The 21,059-nt window shown below is 37.7% G+C and overlaps 2 gene segments (V, D, J or C); both read right to left on the bottom strand.

Moving 5' to 3' along the window:
• Window positions 1-2,179: 2,179 nt before the first annotated feature.
• On the bottom strand, window positions 2,180-2,698 carry LOC119794964. The segment is given in 2 exon segments: window positions 2,180-2,505; window positions 2,603-2,698. Coding segments are annotated over 2 exon segments (384 nt in total).
• Window positions 2,699-4,059: 1,361 nt separating this feature from the next.
• On the bottom strand, window positions 4,060-4,728 carry LOC119794943. The segment is given in 2 exon segments: window positions 4,060-4,518; window positions 4,616-4,728. Coding segments are annotated over 2 exon segments (384 nt in total).
• Between the last annotated feature and the right edge of the window lie 16,331 nt (window positions 4,729-21,059).

Raw genomic sequence — 21,059 nt, 5'->3', positions numbered from 1 at the left:
TCTATATTGAGCGAGGACTATATACTGGACTCAGTCAACTGATTTTAGATGGATGATCACTACTTTTCACTCCCCGATGGTCTTGTCACTCTGGCTCCTTGCAATATAATACGTAAATCTATCTATATAAATATTTGAAATTGTAAATAATGTTTACTGTCATCTATTTTGTTGTTTCATCCTTTATGTAAGCTCTTGTAAACAGCAAATACCTCTGTAGGAAAGCATCTTTTGATAAACACCGCCTTCTAGTGGACAGTAATATTCCATTGCTGCGTAATTACTTCTTCTGTGGTTCATTTGAAGCTAATGATGTTATCAGCAGCTAAATTATGGTTTATTTTCTAACAGAGAAGGTTTTTGTTTGAGCTGAAGGCTTCATGCAGCACTGTGCATCACTGGCAGCACAGAAATAGACTGCGCTGTCCTCAGGCTGCCTCAGCTTCAGAATAACAAAAGAAGAATGACTCTGGCCATTACCAGTCACATTATACAAGCTTTTAAATTGATCCTCGACAACATTAGAAGTCAAACGTGTATATCCCAGTAGAGTCATATCAGTTTTCCCAGGAGGTTGTTTGTACCACTGGATCATATTAAAGTTGGTGTTTGAGTGGTTGCAGTTTAAATTGACAGATTCTCCTTGTCCTTTCATCACATCAGCTGGATTCTGAAGAACGCTGCTCATTGATGGCTTTGCTAAAGTAAATAATAAAGATAAACAGGTTTAAAACCACCGATCTTCTTTGAACAAAACAGTTATTAAAAATCTGTTTTAAATGTACCTGGAGAACAGAAGAGTAGAGCAAAAAACGTAATGAAGAGTTTGAACATGATTCCAGTCCAGTTGAATACAAAGCTGCATTGATACTGTAAGACTGCATAAGGTTGTTTGCATATAAAGAGGAAGGAGGGGGGGACGTTCTATGCTGTCATATTCATTAATCATTCTCTTCAGAAGGAGTAACAGATGAAGTGGAGATTTCTATTCCATTAAGAAAGAAAGAAGTTTATTTAACATAAGATCTCCATCTTCAAAAGGTTTATTAGTTAATTAGTTGTTGTCTTACAGAAACCTGGCTTCAACAAGAGGATGATGTTAAAATAAATGAAGCAACTCTCTCATGCTATCTCACTCAACCTATTTAAATGTACATGTGCCCAGAAATTCTGGGCAAAAGGGAGTAGAAACAATCTTTCAGCTTGATTACTGATTAGCCCAAAGCCAGTTCAGTTAATAGTTACAATTATTTTGAAAGTTTAACCCTTAGTTCCCCTCATCCAAATTGTCAAACAACAAAACCTCTTATGTCTCTTTGCATAGTCGACCAGGTGCTGTGCTGTAATATTGCAGGGGGCAACTATTTAATTTATTCCCCATCACAAATTGTTGATTCTATTTATGGGGTCACTAGCTATCTGCGTACAGCTCTAGGCAATGCAGTCCCTTTAAAAAAGAAGAAATCTAATAATAGGAAGCTAGCTCCTGGGTTTAATACAGAACTGTGCGCTTTGAAGCAAAATGTTGGGAAATATGAAAAAAAAAAAGCTGGTGCTCTACTGTAGGCACTGATTTCCTCTGTGCTCATGGACTGCTTGTGGATGTTGCTAACAGACATTTGGGCTGTTAGTACATGCAAATTTTTTTTGACTTCTTGGGATGCTTTCCAGGGTTTATTTGGCCGGTTTCCTTCATTAACTGTTCCCAACTTTCCAAACACTGACACAAAAGATGGAATACAGCACTGTATTGCGACGAATGGTGCTCTGGTGTTGATGCGTGCTTGCCAACTTGTCACGACAAACCTGGGTATTTTGCAGGAGGAGTTTGCCAACATGGAACGTTTAGACATTGTCAGATTGTGTTGACCTAAAAAAGCAAATGTTAAATGTCTTTTATATTGTGAGTTTAAAGCTAAATAACTTGTTTGCTTCTGGATTTACACCCAGTAAAATGCTCTTCTAGTTTTGGTAATAATATTCTTATCCAACAATAAACTATGTTTTCATGTTTAGCAGAAATCCACTGAATAAAAACACTTTACACTTTTGTGGAAAGCACTGTTTAATACTCATTCAGCTAACATGTTTAGCTATAACAAAATATGAATAGACAACTCCCCCTACTGATGATTAAGAGTAATGTTGTCTCCAGCAGTTGGGTTTTTGTGCAGGTCTATCAATCAGCTGCATCACTGTGTTGACTTACAGCACAGAAATACAATCCACTGTCTTCAGGCTTCGAGTTGTTCACTGTCAGAGATCCAGTCTGAGCATCCTTCTTCTCTGCGGGAAATTTCTCCTCACTGAAGCCTTGTTCATACTTATGTGGAGGAGTTGTTGTTGTAAATACTATTAGTTTCATGTTCTGTCCAGACAGCTGTTGGTACCAGTACATCTGGAAGTAAGAAGCATCTTTAGTGTGATTGCAGCTCATGGTGGTAGACTGACCCTCCTTCGTCCACAGCAGAGGAGTCTGATTGACATCACTTCCATCAGTTAGACCTGCACATGTTTAAACGATCATTAATAGACGTGTAAGCAGCTGATGATCAAGCAACTGATCAAACCTCCTGCTTAGCAAAAGAAAAACTTATCTTACCTGTTATCCAGAGAACAAAAGGAAACACACTGAAGAATCTGGGTCTAAAGGGAATCATATTTTACAACTAACATCAAACGAAAACTTAGTAATCTGTCAGTTTTAGAAAGCACACATAAAATGATGCAGAAAGTCACTTCCTTCTGCTGTTATCCCACTGAGAAGTAATATTTGTTAAACGAAAGGAGATCAAATGAAATGAACCAAACTAGAAACCAAAGAAGGTCTGTGTTAGACAAAGTGCAGCTTTTAAGCAGAAGGAGGAGTGTGCATCAGGTGGGATCGAGATGGTATTACTGTCCTCTTTGTGTCTAGACAAACTGATTGACTGAACATGTTAGAAGATCAACTGATTAAGGAGGAGCCAATTATACACTTTCTCTCTAACGTATACAAGGTGAACTAAGTTATGTCCTTTTGTTCTGGGAATTATTATGTTTTTATCTTTACCTGCTTTTTTCTGCTCTTACATTCCTTGTATTTTTGCTGGGAAATAATCTCCTAGTAATTCCCTTTTACATATATTGATTTATGAGTGCTGTGTTAAATTCATTCAGGCCACAGAGCTGCAAAGCTACAAGATATCTAAGTGAAAGGGATTGTTTATCATATTAGGGAGTGTTTGGGATAAAAACAATGGTTTTTGTAACAAACTAGGCTGTTTCTCAGGGATTATTTCATTATATTGTGTGTTATTTTCAATTTTCTGTCTTTGTGTGGGTCACAATATGTAGAGACCCTGGAGCTCTTTCTGCAGGGTTTTTAATTAGAAAGGTACAAAACGCTGTCTAGATCAGAGGAGGGCAGAACTTCATGCTGTTAGGGCTGTTATGATCATCTTGTTGTCTTTTTGCTTTGCAAAGTATAATTAAGTGCTGACTGAGTGCAATCCACCTATCTCAGTTTATAGTTGAATACCTATTTCCCATAACATATTTCATTGTAAAATCAATATTAAGCACATTGAATTGTCTTTGCACTGAATTGTGCTATATAAATAATCTTTCCTTGCCTTGCCTAGACATTTATGAGGTGTTTAGATGCTTTGACATATTTTTTTCCTTTAAAAACAATTGAAAAGCTTTTGTTGTAAAAAATTAGTGAACTCAACCTCTTGAGTTACTGCTTGTGGTCCTAAGTACTACACAATATCTTCCTGAACAGAACATGGCACCACTAGCACTCTCAGGGAATGTTTGATTTTTCGCCCTACCATACATGGGACAAAAGCCCACAAAAAGTAAAACCCTGGAAAGGTTAAATTAACTGGGTAAATGTTATTGAAACGCTACCCTGGCCTTGAAAACAGTCCCTAAACTGCAACACACACCCACCCACGAACACACAAGTTGGAATACACTTCATCACTTGTAAATGACAAATTTACCTTTTGACAGTGTGGGATTTATGTGTCTTTTCTTTATAAACTGTTTTTTATTCATTAAAACAAGCTGATGTTGAATATAAACATATGAAAAAATATCTGAAGTTTTAACAAAATCTAGTCATTAGCTCCACCTACAGTTTATTTAAATCCAAAATGTCTTCAGTTCAGTGGTTCTCCAGCAGTTGGGTTTTTGTGCAGGTCTATCAATCAGCTGCATCACTGTGTTCACTCACAGCACAGAAATACAATCCACTGTCTTCAGGCTTCGAGTTGTTCACTGTCAGAGATCCGTTATGAGCTTCCTCCTTCTCTGCGGGAAATTTCTCTTTGTTGAAGCTTTGTTCATACTTATGTGGAGGAGTTGTTGTTGTAAATACTATTAGTTTCATGTTCTGTCCAGGCAGCTGTTGGTACCAGTACATCTGGTAGTAAGTAGCACCTTTAGTGTGATTGCAGCTCATGGTGGCAGACTGACCCTCGAGCGTCCACAGCAAAGGAGTCTGATTGACATCACTTCCATCAGTTAGACCTGCACATGTTTAAACAATCATTAATAGATGTGTAAGCAGCTGATGATTAAGCAAATGATCTAACCTCCTGCTTAGCAAAAGAAAAACTTATCTTACTTGTTATCCAGAGGACAAAAGGAAACACACTGAAGAATCTGGGTCTAAAGGGAATCATATTTTACAACTAACATCAAACGAAAACTTGGTAATCCGTCAGTTTTATATAGCACACATAAAATGATGCAGAATATCACTTCCTTCTGCTATCCCACTGAGAAGTAATGTTTGTTAAATGTAAGGAGATCAAATGAAATGAAATGAACCAACCAGAAACCAGAGCTGGTGTGGGTTGGATGTGCAGCTTTTAAGTAGAAGGAGGAGTCTGCGTCAGGTGTGATCAAATGGTTTTACTGTCCTCTTCGCCTCTAGACAAACTGGTTGACTGAACATGTTAGAAGATCGACTGAGAAAAGAGAAGCCAAAAACTGGGATCATTTCCACTGAATATGCTTCAACTGAAATCCTGATTAAGATTTAAAATCAAACAAACAGTGTGCATTATGAACCTGATCTCATATAACTGTAGCACTTTAAATATTTATCCTAAATTTACCCTGAAAATATGATCAAACACAAAGTGGCTGTAGCCTAACGGAGCACAGAAATGTTCCAAACCCATAGAAAAAGACCAAAAACATGTTTTTGTCACCTTCTCATCAACAACACAGGGTCTCTAGGCCTACAGTACAGCTCTATTTCTGTGCCCTAGCTTGGGTGGTGATATAATATCACAGTACAACCTCTTATAGAGCCAGTCTAAAAGTCTGTCCCTGATGGGAAGTTAGCAGCTGCTTTATTTGAACTGCTTGTGGGATGTTTCAGTGAATTAAACCACTTATTAAACCGTTTGCAGTGTTACCTTACACTTTATATAAGCTTGTCTCAATTTGAGTAGAACTGACTGCAGCCTTCTCTCCCATCCTGTGATTATGATTTCTTAATTGTCCCTATGTTTTTGCACAAACTGATTCACTGAACACATTAGAAGATCAACTGAGAAATAGGAACCATGATCATTTCCACTGGATTTTTTCAAGAAAAATTCTTTAACAGGTTCATCCACATAACCACTACAAATGACTTTAAAGATTTAGATATTTATTTCTTATGAAAACATTTTTAAACATCATATATTATTAAAAAATATATGCCGGTTAACTTGAAGTGTTACAGTTTTTTAAGTGCAGGCTTTGTTGTTAAATCCTAAAGGTATTGAAAACTTTAACAATGGTTTACCTGTTAGAGCCAATAGGTGTAAACAGAATTTAAAAATCATTTTATTAAAGAAGCAGATAATATTAATAATACTATCAGGATGAGGGAAGGTCTGAATGCAAAAAAAGAGGAGGGATAACACAATTGTCACATTTCCTCAGACCAGCATCTGACAGTTAAAAGAGGAAGGGGAGGTTTCTATTCTGATGTCTGATGATTCGCTGCTATAATTTAATATCCTTTGATGCAGCTGCTTAGTCTGTGTTCATGTTCTGGATGATCAGAGAGGGTTTTTGTAGAGGTTAAACACCAAATGTTTCACTGTGTACTAGCTGCACAGTAATACATGCTGCTGTCGTCTGGTTGGAGTTCGTTTATTTCAAGATAAGAGTACTCTGATCCTTGTCCAGTCACTCTGAATCTATTTCCAAATTCCTCTTCAACCTGTACAGTGGCATAATAAACGTATCCAATTAATTTAAGAGCTGAATCAGCGATCTGCCTCTGGTACCACAATATCATATAGTATCCACTGATTGAATGGTTGCAGCTCATATTTGCAGAACTCGGAGGACTTCTAAATATGGCAGGTGGACCCTGATGGACATCTTTGCTTAATGAAAGATCTGTGTTTGAAAAAAAAAAAAACATAATAAATACACATGAGCATCAAATCAATCTATTCTTCTCCACAATAATATTCGACTTACGGCTGAAGCCGAGCAGCAGCAGGGCGATCCTGCTGAGGCTTTGAATCATGATGTGTTTATTTTCCTCTTTGTTTCTGCAGAGACTGAAAGGTCCAACTTATGTTAGGGATTTGCTGAGAGGGGTGGAGACTTAAACTGGGTGGATTTTAGTGGACCTGGTTGAATTTGCAACCAAACATACAGTAGATTTTAACTGCAGTAAAACAATACTCACTCCAGTTGCAAACACATGCATTGTTTTAATGTAATTTTTTTTTTAAGTATGGAGAAATTATGATATTACCAAATAACTACCTGTGGATAAGAGACTTCTTATTTTCCTTAGGATGCCAATAAAAAAAACATCAGGAACTCTGAGTGTATTCATTAACCTCAGAATCAAACATATGGTAAGGATATCAGGGTTTTTTTAAACTACCCATGCATGTGGATTTTTCAATTACATAAAAAACATCCTAAGCGGAATAAGTGGCACTCCTTTCTGTGTTTCTATGTTTTTGTGTAACCTCTCCATAAAACAGACAGAGTATCTATGGTTTATACAGATAATTTCTTGTAAGGCTTGATCAGTCTACACCTATAGTTACCAACAAAAGCTTCAGCTTCTTACTTTTTCTCCTTGTGTGAAAATACTTATATAAAATAGTGTGGGAATATATTATTGTTTATATGACCTCCTAAAGCAGTATTTTTAGTAAAAACAACTATTTTTTTAAGGAGAAAAACAACTTTAATACAGACTTATGGTGTCTAAGTGGTGACTTAAACCTCAACTTTACTTTTACTGTCCCCTGAGGGAAGTTCTGTTTGTAGGAGGGTAGAAACATAAGAAAAACATGAGAATATAATCAAATAATTTCATGGACATCACAGAAACAAAGACAATTGAGGGCAGAAATGTTAGGACAAATCACAGCTGTTCCCTTTTTAACTTTGAATGTTGGCGGTCTTATGGCTTTGGTTAAAAATTAGTTCTGCTTCCTGCTGGATTTAGCCTTTAGCTATATGAATCTCCTTGCTAGAGCTAAGAGCTCAACGTAAGGGTACGCTATATTGTCCTGAGACTTGGAATTTCCCCTCCAATAAAAAGTTAACAAGTCATTGATGATAATACTTCCAACTTTTGTAATATGGTGTAATCCTTTTTTATCCGCCAATAAGAGGTTGCCAAACCAGTTGAGGATGGAAAAGCTCAGGACAGATTCAATGGAGTGGTAAAAAATGTCCATTTGTTTGCTGCAACCCCAAATTGGTTTAGCACCTAGAGAGAGTGCAGTAACTGCCTTGATTTTTTGAAAACAGCATTTCTACTTTCATTAAAACACAGCTTACTATCTAGGACAACACCAAATATTTAAAACTGCTGACCTACTTCACTGCCTCTCCGCTGATCACAGTTAAAGATGGTGGGTTTGGTTTCTTTCTAAAATCAATAAACATATCCTTGGATTTTGTTCCATTTAAGTCTAAGAGATAATTGTTACACCAATAAATATAATCATCCACCAGTGACTCCAGGTCCACTCCCTGTAGAAAGCTAACTCTCACTGCATTATAAGCAAACTTCAAAATATCTCATTCAGGATGTAAGCTTCTCCTGGCATCGGTGTACAGTTTATATAAAATGGGCGAGACGACACAGCCCTGTGGGGAACAGGTGGAGGAAAGAAGGATGTCTGACAGGGAACCACAGACTCTTACACGTTGTGAACTGGTTGTTAAAAAATAAATAAGATCCAGCCAACAATGTTAGGAGATAACACAACATTTACTAATAGTTTCAAAGCTAAAATATGTATCTGGATTATATTAAAGGCCAAAGTGAAATCTAAAAACACTGGGTGGCCAGGTCTTCAAAGAGTTTAAAATTAAAGTTCAGGTGTTAAGACTGGTTCATCTAGGCCTCTTTTACTCTTGTATGCAAATTGTAGGAACATCAACTCTCTTTTGATTAATTTTTGAAACACAATCATAACTATAGTCTATAGGTCTGTAGTCATTAACAGCCTTTGGGGATTTTACTTTAGCCACAGGCACAACGGTTGACTTTTTCCACAAGTTTGATGACTGTCTGCTGCTCCAAGGAGCACTTAGACATATGATGGAACAAGTTGATCTGAACAGCGACTGGAAATATTATCAAGGCTTCGACTTTATATTGTTTTGCTTTTTCCCATTACAGCTTTTACATCTTAAACATTAAAGCCAAGATTAAAGTGAAAATTGTGCTCTGTGGTAGAGGCAGTTTCAAACCTTATCGAATCTACCTCTTTTCTAAAAGTAAATGAGTCAAAGCTTGGATCAAAACTATTAAAAATAATCAGCTAGTCCTTAGACAGACGGTGACCTTACGGAAAAAAATTCACAACCAATAAACAGAGAGTATAACTATAGTGAAACTTTCTCAACAAATATTAAATACTCTCCAATAAATAATGTTCTTCTGACACATTGCATTAGTGGAGGTTGGTTGAGGAACAAAATGCAGAGATGAAGGAGGCAGAGATGAGATATTGCACGTATAATGAAATCAAAAGGCAGCATAAACAAATCCAAGAACTAAAAATACAGGAAACCAAAAAAAAAGGAGACATCAGGGGAAATACACATGGTTAGGCAAGTATGAAACAAGAAACCAGCCACAAGGAACTGCAGAGGTGGTGTATATAAGGGAGAGAGAAACAATTGGACTAATGAACCGATAGGGAGTAGGCGTAGACAGAAGTAACCAGAAGGACATAAGGGAAAGGAGACCGGCACAAGGGGACAACAGAGAGAAACTCAAGAAAATACAAGACTGATTAAATATAACACTAAATGGAAAAGAAACAATGAACAAGAAAACACAGAATAGCATAAATCAAAGTGGAACTGAAAACAAACTCAAACAGAAGTCCACAAGGGGAGAACCATTGAAGGTTTGTTATGATTCATGTCTTCCATAGATAATTTAAAGAAACTATGACTATAGTTTAGAAATTCATTTTCAAATTTCTTTGAAACAGTAAAGAAATCTCTAGTGTTGCTTATGATGTAATTGTTTGAGCCTTTGTGTTAGCTGTTGTAAACTGAAAATGCTTCTGTTGAAAAGTATCTTTTGAGAAGCATCGCCCCCTAGTGGACAGTGATGTTCCTCTGCTGTGGTTCTCATAAAGATCATAATCAGCAGGTGAATAATGGTTCCTCTTCTAACAGGAAACCTTTTCCTAGAACTGCACTCTTTAAGTGGCACTGTGCATCACTGGCAGACCAGAAACAGACTACACTGTCCTCAGACTGCCCCAGCTGTGGTGTCTGAGCCTGTTTGGGTGCAGTTTAGGTTGTGTTCTCTCTTTCTCTGATAGGTGTGGCTTGGGAGGAGCTGGCTGCACACACCTGAGACTGATGCTCACCTAGAGCAGTATTTAAAGTCTGGCCTCCTGTGTACTCACAGCCTTATGGCATTTGTATTACGGGATAGTATACAGTACTCATAATTATTAGATACTATCTCATTGTTATGAGATGAGAGATGTTAACTCAACCAGTCATCTCGATGTCATGTATCTCTCACAGTCCAAACTGCATATTTTAATTCACTGTGCACATTGGACTCACCTGGTTTAGTGGCTGGCAGATTAAATACATGGCTTCAAGAGGACTTGTCTCCACATCTCCCATTTCTGACTGCTATCTCATAATATTTAGATTAACTTTCATAATTATGAGATAACTTAATTCATTGCATAATTATGATTTAGTGATCTCCTAATTGGGAGACGAGGCGAGTCTGTCAGGGTTGGTTGTGGTTTAGGACCCAAATGCAGAGGCAGAGAGGCTGAGGTGATTTCTTGTGGATTTAATCAAAAAAGTAAACAAAGACAGGGATGCTAAATCCAACTATAAAGAAAAGCAAACCAGAACTATGGAGACATCTGGGGAAACCAAACACTAGGAGCCAGGGAGAGACGAGGTAGGTGGAGAACAGCATGGGAGGACAGCAAAGACAAGGAACCAACAAATAGTGAGAGCAGAGGGAGAACATATATAGCTGACAGAGACAAAGGGAGGGCTAACAAGCTGACATGGAGCAAGTGTGAGAGGAGACAACGAGGGAGCCAAGGGGAAAGGAACACACACACACACAAGAGGGCAACAGAGAACAGAAAAACATGACTAACATAAATCACGAAATTACAACCAAACTGGAATTAAACCAATAAAACTAGAAAACAAGGAGCAAAGTAAAGAACAACAGAACCAAGACCATGACAGAGTCAGACAATGGGAAGATTCAAAACGTTTAATGACAGACATAATAAAACAGAACAGAACTGAAATGCACTCTGCTGAGGATAAACGGTCTGCAGAGGGGCGGGGGGCGCGGGGCGCAACCCATCACTGGCACTCTGGATGTTGGAGAAACCACTGACCACGATCACCTGACTGGAGATGACTATTAGAGTGAGTCACTTACCTAATTAAACGGTTCAGTCCATCCTCTCTGAGGAAGTCAAGATAAAGCTGATGGACAGCCAAACGAGATGCGACACTGAGCCGTCCAGAGTGTCCCCATGTGGCAACCCCCGTGAGCAGGCCGGAGACCGATCCAGGTCAGAGAGGCAGTTCAGAACCGGACAGTTCCAGGAGTCCGTAGCCCGACCGGGGGTTCCGATCCAAAAAGGTACAGACAGATCCACGATTCCTGGAATCCACAGAGCATTCAAGCACGTTCAGAGTTCTATGAGTCCAGCAGACTGCTCAGACATACACATGCAGTTGAAGACAGGCAGGCTCAGTGGTAGAGAGCAACATAGACTAGACTTGGTACCTGGAAAAATGGCTAACTTTAAACTGGTCTCCACCTTGGAGCCAGGCTTAGGGGAACTAAATCTTACCTCTCCCGCATTACGAGCCAAAACCCTGAGGGCTCAGCTGAGAAGAGCCAGGACAGGATCAGGAGACAAACATTAAAACCTCTCAATCTACTGGTCTCCAAGAGTAAGGACATGAACCAGGAACATAACTAAAACTTGTAAAACAAACATGCAATAACTGACACAGAAGCATCATATGTATAAACTAAGAACACACAAATAATGATCTGGCCCTGATAGCTGGGTTGAACAATACATTTAATAGAGGAAGCAGGTGAATAAGATAAATGATAATTAGTGAGCAGGGAGGCAACAGCAGGTGAATGAAGTGAGTAATTACACCAGCTACCTGGGCTACGATCATGACACTATCATTATTATGTGATATCTATTGAGTATAGGATGTAAACTATCTGCTTCATGTTTTGTCCCAGCAGCTGCTGGTACCAATACATCTGGTCACAAGTATCATCTTTATTGTGTCTACAGTCCATGGTTTTAGACAGACCCTCTTTTGTCCACAACAGAGCAGTCTGCGTGACATCACTCCCAACACTTAGACCTAAAGGAGTTGGATATAACATGTGATAAAATCTGATAAATCTAAAGTATTTAGTCAGACAGAAGAAAAACAACATTTTGCACAACTTTTAAGATTCAGATTAAGTATAATAAAATCAAGAGTATACCTCCAACACAGAGCAGAGCTGCAGAGAGCTTTATTAGAGCAGCTGGAATCATGACTGTTTTGAGCTGACTGAACTCAGAAACCACGGCCACTGTCAGTGTTTGATGACATCAATGCAAAGACGTGAACAGTTGGATATGGGAGGGTCTTATTAATGTGTGATGTTTCTGTATAGCTCTACTTTGTGCTTGTTTATGGTAATAATCAAAAGCCTTCTGCAATCCTGTTAAACATTATTGTAGATTATGGAACCTTCCCAAAAATTAGACAAACTCTAACCAGACTGAGACAGGTTAGAGAATAAGAATCTAATAGGGAGTGGATTAAATCAGGGATGGATGAATATATAAGCCTGACAGAGTGAATGTTTAGCAGCACCATGTGAACTGAACTGGGGCAGCCCTGGTGAAATGACTAAAATTACACAGAATGATAGCTCGGGGGAAACCTTAGGCAATAACTGCATGAACAGAATGTCCCATATAAAACATAGCAAGGAGGGAAAAAATAAGAATAAACCCCAAAAAGAAGCCAACACCCTCAGATTATGCCAAATACACACTTCTGATGGTGCAGCAAATAGTGATTTTGCTCAAATTTCCAAAATGTTTTACTGCAGACAGGAACATGTTCTGTAAAAAACATCTGAGCCCAACACCGTCATGGTCAAGGCATGGCTCTGTTCTGTGTGCTGCTTAATTTTGGGACAGTCTTCTAAAGTTGGCTGATAATAAATACCAAAACACCCAGAGAAGAAAACTAAATCACTGGCAAAACTAATTGATTTCTGATCGGTGTAACTGTTGACTGAACAGATAAGGCATCAGGATTACTAAAACTGGATGTTAGCCTGGTCTGGAGCAGACTAGCTGGCAGAAGAAATAACTCTGGCAACATATGTTTTTATATTTATGAAACTGAGCTACGGCTTATTTAAGGTAGGATATCAAGGAAACCGTGGCTTAATCTGCTAGTTGGGTTTTCTCAAACAGCCCTCTGTGATGAAACCATAAACTCTGAGCAGGAAAGAGTGAGACAGAACTACTCAGTCTTTCTAATTTTTTCTAATGTTTTTAAAAGGCTGATTCTTTCATTTATAATGCTTTTAATCTTTTTTTAAAAAACTTCAAACATGAAACTAAGAATTTTTCATGCTATTTTCTGTTTATTCGCTTCTGTAGTTTGATGAACCAGTATTTTGATGCAGGTGTACTCTTCATCAGTTTGTGTTTATGTTCTAGAGTTTTTGTAGTGGGAAGAGACTGTATGAATCACTGTGCCTACTAGCTGCACAGTAGTAAATGCCGCTGTCTTCTGGCTGGAGTTTCTCTACACGAAGCTCTGAATTCTTGGAGCCATCTCCCTCAACAATGAAGTGGCCTTTGAATTCGTCCTCAAGTGTTGCACCAGATATTAGATTATAGGCCATAAATTTAAGAACAGATCCACCAATGGGTTTCTGGTACCACAGTATTGTATCATATGTACTAACTGAATGGTTGCATTTGATTTTTGCAGGACCCTTTGGACTTCCTATTATCGATGGGGGATCCTGCTGAACAATGGTGGTGAGGGAAAAATCTGTAAAAAAAAACAAAAAAAAACAACAACAACAACAACAACAAAAAAGCAAAGTCAGGTTAAACAAAATGTTTCTTTAATTCTTAGTAAATTTAGAGTGAGACCCACCAAGGAGCAAAAAGAGCAGCAGTGCGATCCCGCTGAAATCTCTGAACATCATGTCTCTATCCTTCTGTCTGTCTCATTGGGGACTGACTCGCTAAATGATCAGAGTTTAAACTGAGAGGGGAGGAGATGCAAACAGGGATTACAGCACAAACATCAGCTTAATTTTAGAGTCTGCTTCCATTCACTTATATGGTATCTCTCTCAAGTACACAAAGTTAACCAAGTTACGCCCTTTCTTTTAGGAAATTAAGATGTTTTTATCTGTACTTGTTCTTTTCTGCTTTTATTTTCATTCTATGTAGTGCTGAAAAAATAAGATTAATCAATTATTTAAATAATTGTCAACTAATTTAGTAATCAGTTAATCGTTAAATGGAAAGGCTCTAAGACATGCCTTTAGCTCACAGAGCAAACCACTTAGAGCAATAATCAAGATTGTAAAACAATATATAACATTTTGAATTGAAGATTTGTTTTTTTTCCATCCATCAATATGCTCTATTCAGAACTGTGAAAAGTTTGAGTTTAACTTTGTTTAATTACGTTAAAAGTCTTTTTTTAAGGAGTCTTTGGCTATCTGATTATTAGTCGATTAATCGAAAAAATAATAGTTGCAGCCCTAAGTCTATTGTATCGTTTAATTTATGTGAAGCAATTAATTGTGCTGAATTGTGTTATACAAATAAGCTTTCCTTGCCTTGCTTAAACAAACTTTTATAAACTGTTTTGATGCTTTGACATCTAACCCATTTCTTTTCCTTTAAAAACATTTTTAAAACTTTTGTTATAACAATTAGCAAACTAAATTTTTTTAAGTTACTGCTGGTGGTCTAAAGCACTACAGAATATCTTCCTGAACTGAACATTGCCCTTCCAGCAGTTCAAGGGAATGTTTTTTTTAGCCTTATCGTAGACATGGGACAAAAGCCCACAGAAAGTAAAACACTCGAAAAATATAATTACCAGGGTAAATGTTATCAAAACGCTACCATGGTATTGAAAACCCCCAAACTTCTGGAAGGAATGGAAACAGGCCCTAAACTGTAACACATGTTAAATACAGTAAAAAAAATATATACTTACTTACTTGGAAAAGACACATCCACCTTTTTTCCAGTGGGATTTATTGTGCTCGATAGTTTTTATTCATAGAAACAACCTGATGTTGAAGACTTCAAAATATCTTATGTTGTAACAACATTTACTGTGGTCTTTAGCGCCACCTACAGTTAATTTCAAAGCAAAAGCATTTGGGTTTTTGTGCAGCTCTGTTTATCAGCTGCATCACTGTGTTTACTCACAGCACAGAAATACACTCCACTGTCTTCAGGCTGAGAGTTGTTCACTGTCAGAGATCCAGTCTGAGCATCCTTCTTCTCTGCTGGAAATTTCTCTTTGTTGAAGCCTTGTTCATACTGGTGACTGCTGTATGCTGTAGTGAAAACTATTTGCTTCATGTTTTGTCCCGGCAGCTGCTGGTACCAGTACATCTGGTTATGATTAATATCTTTAGTGTGATTGCAGCTCATGGTTGCAGGCTGACTCTCATTGACCCACAGCAGAGGGGTTTGATTGACATCACTTCCATCACTTAGATCTGCAAGGGTAATATTTCAAATACTTTTATAATAGGCAGTCAGGTATTATATAAATTTTCAAGATTTACTTTAAAGCTTAAGAGGCAGCTTCTCCTAAGAGTGATGAGCATTATAAAGTCACAACATACCTCCAATACAAAGCAGAGCTGCAGTAAGCTTGATCAAAACACCTGGGATCATTATTGTGTCGCAGGCTAAACTCAGAGACCACAGCCACTGTAAGTGTGTGTGATTTTAGTTCTGACAATACTACAGAGATATGAACAGCTGGATATGGGAGGGTCTAACTGTGATACAATGTTTGAGTGGAGCTAATGTGAAACAGCTTAGATTTTTTTCTAAGACGTGAATGGGTAAGAAAATAAGTCCACAGTTGATGTTTTAAATTTCCAGATGTCTGCAGCTGAAAAAACAATTTCGACATGATGAGATCAATATCTGTGGGTGTTTTTATTTTTATTTTTATTATTATTATTATTCAGCATATTTCACAACAGTCCTATATAACTGGCAAGGGGGGCCCCTTTTGTACACACAGTAAATATTTTGATATTATATATATAAAAAAAGGGATCGATGCCACACTTGTTGTTGTGGTGATCAGTTTTGTGCTCTACAAATTAGAACAGACCCCCAGTAATCCTCATCCAGAGTGTCTATTTTCACCCTCTGTTCAGACCCTGGGAGAAGTGGTTGCTGGTTAAACACCAATGTGTTTTATTACCCACATATACTGTGTAATGGTTCTTATTAAATCTTTGCAGAGAATTGATACCTAAATATATTTTTACTGTATATGTACTGTATACATGCAAATATGTTTTTTTTTCTTCATTTGATGATCTTCTTGAAACATAAATGAATTAAAAACAAAAATAGCTTGAAACAAGTAAGTGTGTCATATAGAATACACAGAAATGGAAATCAGATAGGAAAATGTTCGCAGGCAGTAACTGGATGTAAGGAAACAGAGTGAACCACGCAAACAGAACAATTCACAAGGATCCATTGAGATACCAAAATTGTTATGATCTGCCATTTTGGGATTTATGGTTCTGTTTAGTTTCCACTTTGGTTTTTCAGTTGGGCTTGGATTCATGTCATTCTGTTTTTATTGTTAAGAGTTATCTTTTGTGAATTACTTGTTAGTCTTACTGTTCCTGTTTGCTGTTTGTTTCAGTTATCTCACATTCAGCAGTCCTTAGTCTTTGCTCTAATTTAATTTTTGTCATTCATTGTTTATTGTTATCTTTAGGTTATATTTCACAGTTACTCTCCGTTGCCCCCTAGTGTCACCTACCTTTCCATTGGTTTTCTTTTAGTGCTTTCTCTGCACACCTGTTCCCACTCAGATCATTGCTCCAGACTTTTTCCTGTTAGTCTCCTCATCACTGTACCCTTCCTCTGCAATTTGTCTTTGCTGGATTGCCATGATTATGTCATGCCTTCATCGGTTCCTATCACTCACCTCCTGGTAACTCTATTTTGGTGTTCCTCTGATGTTTCATTTTGGATATGTACTTTGGCTGCATTAAATATTCAGGAAGTCATCTCTCCTTCAGCCTCTGCATTTTGGTTCCAGCTACAAACGTTTCCCCTTGTTGACAAAAATTAACATCCTAATGCCATTCCACAGTTTAACTCTCTCCAACTAAAAGTCTCATTAAATCTGATAGTCTAGTAAAGTGCATATGACGAGATGAAGCCAAGTCAATCGGTTCTCCTTCCTGGAATCAGCCCACTCGGAGGTACGGTGTTACACACACTGGCGCCACTTTCCAGCTGATAATCTGAGGTTTTTAATAAAGCTGTAAATTAATGCAGCTATTTGCTTCAATTTCAGCAGGAAATTGATTTTATGCTGCTTTAAGGGTTAATGAAAGAAGAGGTTTTATTGTTGATATTTATGACAGGTTGCTGTTTGAAGCACATTGATGCAGCTGGGCTTCTCCTCCCAGTTTGTTCATGTGGTGTATTATCAGAGGGGGTTTTTGTAGAGGCGAGACGCTAACTGAGTCACTGTGGACTAGCTGCACAGTAGTAAATGCCGCTGTCTTCTGCCTTGAGCTTCTCTACATGGAGCTTAGAGGATTTTGAGCCGTCTCCAGTGAAGTTGAAATGACCTTTGAATTCCTTCTCAAGCACATCATTGGAATACTGAATATATCCAATTAATTTAAGAGCAGAATCACCAGTCCGCTTCTGGTACCACAGTGTTGTATCATATGAGGTGATTGAATGACTGCAGTTGATTGTTGCAGGATCCTGAGTGTTTTTCATTATCGAGGGTGGATCCTGATGCACTTCTTTGCTCAGAGACAAACCTGCATTAAGATAAGATAATGTGCTTAAGAATAGATGAACAAAATTATAAATTTCTTGATACCTTAGTAAGTAGACTCCATCCTACCTAAGAAGCAAAGAAACAGCAGAACAGTCCTGCTGGAATTCCTGATCATGATGTCTCTATTGTCTTCTTTATCTCTGCTGAGACTGACATGTTGAACACATGCTGCAGGACTAACTGAGAGGGGAGGAGACATAAAGCAGGATCACAGCAGCATCTGATTCAAGCACTGTGGTTAGTGCAAGCTGGGCGTCTTTGCTGCAGAGGGTTTTATTGATATTGTCTCTTAATATCTTGGAATAATTGACAAAATAACATAGATGTTTGTAAAAAATAAAACAAAGCATTTCATTCTGCTATCAACTAAAATGTCAGGTTATGGAAAAGCTCCAGTGTATTCCAATCTAAACGTATGTGTTTAAACAAATAAAGGATCTGCTGATTGTTGTTAGAGATGTGCTTCACTGAATAAAAATAAGATACAGAACTCAATATTCCATGGTGTGGAATTAAGCTTTATTTAAAAAAGGAACAAACACAAATAGAGTAATCTTTAATTTAAAGCTTGAAATGGTGCTAAATAAATGATTACATACAGAATAGCGTTTAGACTTCATCATTAAAGTATTGGTTCTTTGAAAACTGCTGCAAACTGTTATAATTAAGCTAATTTAAATCTAACTAGCACAATGATTTTTTTCATTGGTCATCTTCATTTTATTCTGAATATAAATTAGAAAGCGAAGAAATTGCTTATCACATTTTGCCATATTACATCTACAAATTTATTGGTGCATTTATGATGTGAATGTGGAAAAAAAAGACACTTAGAAAAATCCAATCCAACTTTGAGCTGTTTTATATAAATTAATGGAATAAAGGTTTCTAGCAGTGCAAAGCCGATACAGAGGAAACCTGCAAGTGTAAATAAAGTGATGAATGATCCCACTAAGCATTGGCTTGCACTCTTTACAACCTCACAACACAATACTTGGATTTGTTTTGGGGAAATGCAGTTTGGGAAAAAAAAAAAAAAAAGAATTTTCACTTTGTATTTCCAATACCAAATAATGCAACAACAGAAGTCTCAATATATACAAACAAGATTTTCCAGCATTTTCAAAAAAAACATGTTAGTTACTGAAAAGCAGTGGAGCTGTTCTCAACATTTTTTTTTTTTCAAATTCTCATTGAAAGAACTTTTTCTCTGCGACAACAGCATACAGGCATATAATGGAAGATATATATATATATAAATTATCTAATTTCTTAGGAACATATTTTAATTTAAGGGTATTATTGATCTGGTCTCTAGCTCCACCTACAGTTAATTTAAAACAAAAAGGTCTTTGGTTCTCCAGGACTCCATCAGTTGGGTTTTTGTGCAGCTCTGTTTATCAGCTGCATCACTGTATTTACTCACAGCACAAAAATACATTCCGCTGTCTTCAGGCTGAGGGTTGTTCACTGTCAGAGATCCAGTCTGAGCATCCTTCTTTTCTGCTGGAAATGTCTCCTCACTGAAGCCTTGTTCATACTGGTGAGCTCTATATGCTGTAGTGAAAACTATCTGCTTCATGTTCTGACCGGGCAGCTGTTGGTACCAGTACATCTGGTCGAAGCTATGATCTTTAGTTTGCAGCTCATGTTTGCAGACTGACCCTCTATAACCCACAACAGAGGAGTCTGATTGAGATCACTCCCATCACTTAGACCTGCAGGATTGAAATATCACATCATATAACATTAGAATTAATTAAATACCCAGATACAATAAAAATAAATCATGAAAATAATGTTTAAGCTACATAGACAGCTTCTATTCTTTAATGGTCACAAATCAAAGACGTACCTGCAACACAGAGCAGAGCTGCTAAAAACTTAAGCAGAGATGCTGGATTCATTATTGAAGTATGAGCAGACTGAACTCAGAGACGGTGTTAGAGCTGTGACAGCACCACAAAGAACATTTTTCTATGGGAGTGTCTGTTGACAGTGAGAACACGTGAGACCAGAGCTGATTAGAGATTTCTCTTCCATGTGCTTTTATCATTTTTGCTATGATTTAAACACAAATTATATATGCACATTAAAAATATAAAATAAGATTAAGAAATTAGATAAGATACAATTCAGTTTTACGATATTCACTTATTTTCTTCAATGTTAAATTATTACGTAGCCAGGTCCTTCTAAATTAGGCTGGCTGGAGATGGGAAGAAGCTCGTTTTGGAAATGTTCTTTACCAAGGTGGGAGGGGTCAGTTAAAATTTGTTCTACTCACTTCCAGGTCCTTTAAGTGTGCAGTACTTGAAGAGAGGGAAAATAGCTAATTTCCCTTTCTCAGAATTAATAACACTGTCTTTGGTGGTGACCAGATGGTTATGGAGGAGAAAATAGACTGATAGCAGAGTATAAGTGCACCATCACTGCACTTATTCCTCAGCAATGATGGTACCCAGGAAGTGGAAAGAGATAACTGGAGAGCCTTGCAAAATTATGTTCATACCCGGGCTGAGCTATTTCTTAAGTCCATCACTGTCTCCATGTTTTATGAGTATTGAGCTCCATACTAGTATGGGCTGCACCAGGTCACAGAATGGTTATGTTCCACCTGGACTCAAGTCACCCCAGAGATGAGCCCAATAAGGCTATTGTTATCAGCAAACTTCAGGAGCTGGAGGTGTAGCTCCAGTGTTTATGGTCCTGGTATCAGACACCTGGGTTGATTTTGAATAAGCTGAATTGTGTCTCCTACCTTCTGTTAATAGCTTCTATCCCTGCACCTTTCAATGCCTCAGCTGTAAAAATGCATTCCAGGGTAGGAAAGGAACTGTCTGAATGCAGAAAGCCTTCAGCCTTATGGACATCATTACAGGATTGACACCCTAGTTAAGGATATTAAAAGTGGGACTAAAGTCTTTCAGAAAAGAACTACAACACACAAGTGTTACACAAAAGTAGCAAATGGCTGAAGCTTTCCATAAAAAACCACATAGACATGAAGATGCATAAATTAGCATCTGTCATATGTAGCAAATGTCACATAATTGTGTTTTTTTTCCAGTAAACTGTGAGGTGAGCTGTGCCATATGTACTCTTATACAATTAATTGTGGACAACCCTACAGCTCCTTTGGGATGGATAGGAATGTGGTGAGGTCCCTATGCTAAATGAACTAGTGATAGGAAGCATCCTGCTTCCTCTTCTTGCCTCCTTTCTTACTGTTAGCATCATTCAGATGGAACTTATCATGTCAACCGGTAACACACTTCTGCTTTGGCTTAAGACTGAGGCAGACATGCAGAAATACAAAGAACCAAAAAACCAGAAAACATCAGAGAAAACTCATGTGGGAAACCAGAGATGAGGAAGCAACTAACAACAAGGAACCAGCA

The sequence above is a fragment of the Cyprinodon tularosa genome, unplaced genomic scaffold (assembly GCF_016077235.1).
Source record: "Cyprinodon tularosa strain WSP-4 unplaced genomic scaffold, ASM1607723v1 ctg499, whole genome shotgun sequence".
Lineage (NCBI taxonomy): Eukaryota > Metazoa > Chordata > Actinopteri > Cyprinodontiformes > Cyprinodontidae > Cyprinodon > Cyprinodon tularosa.
The sequence above is the reverse complement of the archived record's forward strand: the minus strand, read 5'-3'. Positions and strand labels throughout refer to the sequence as shown.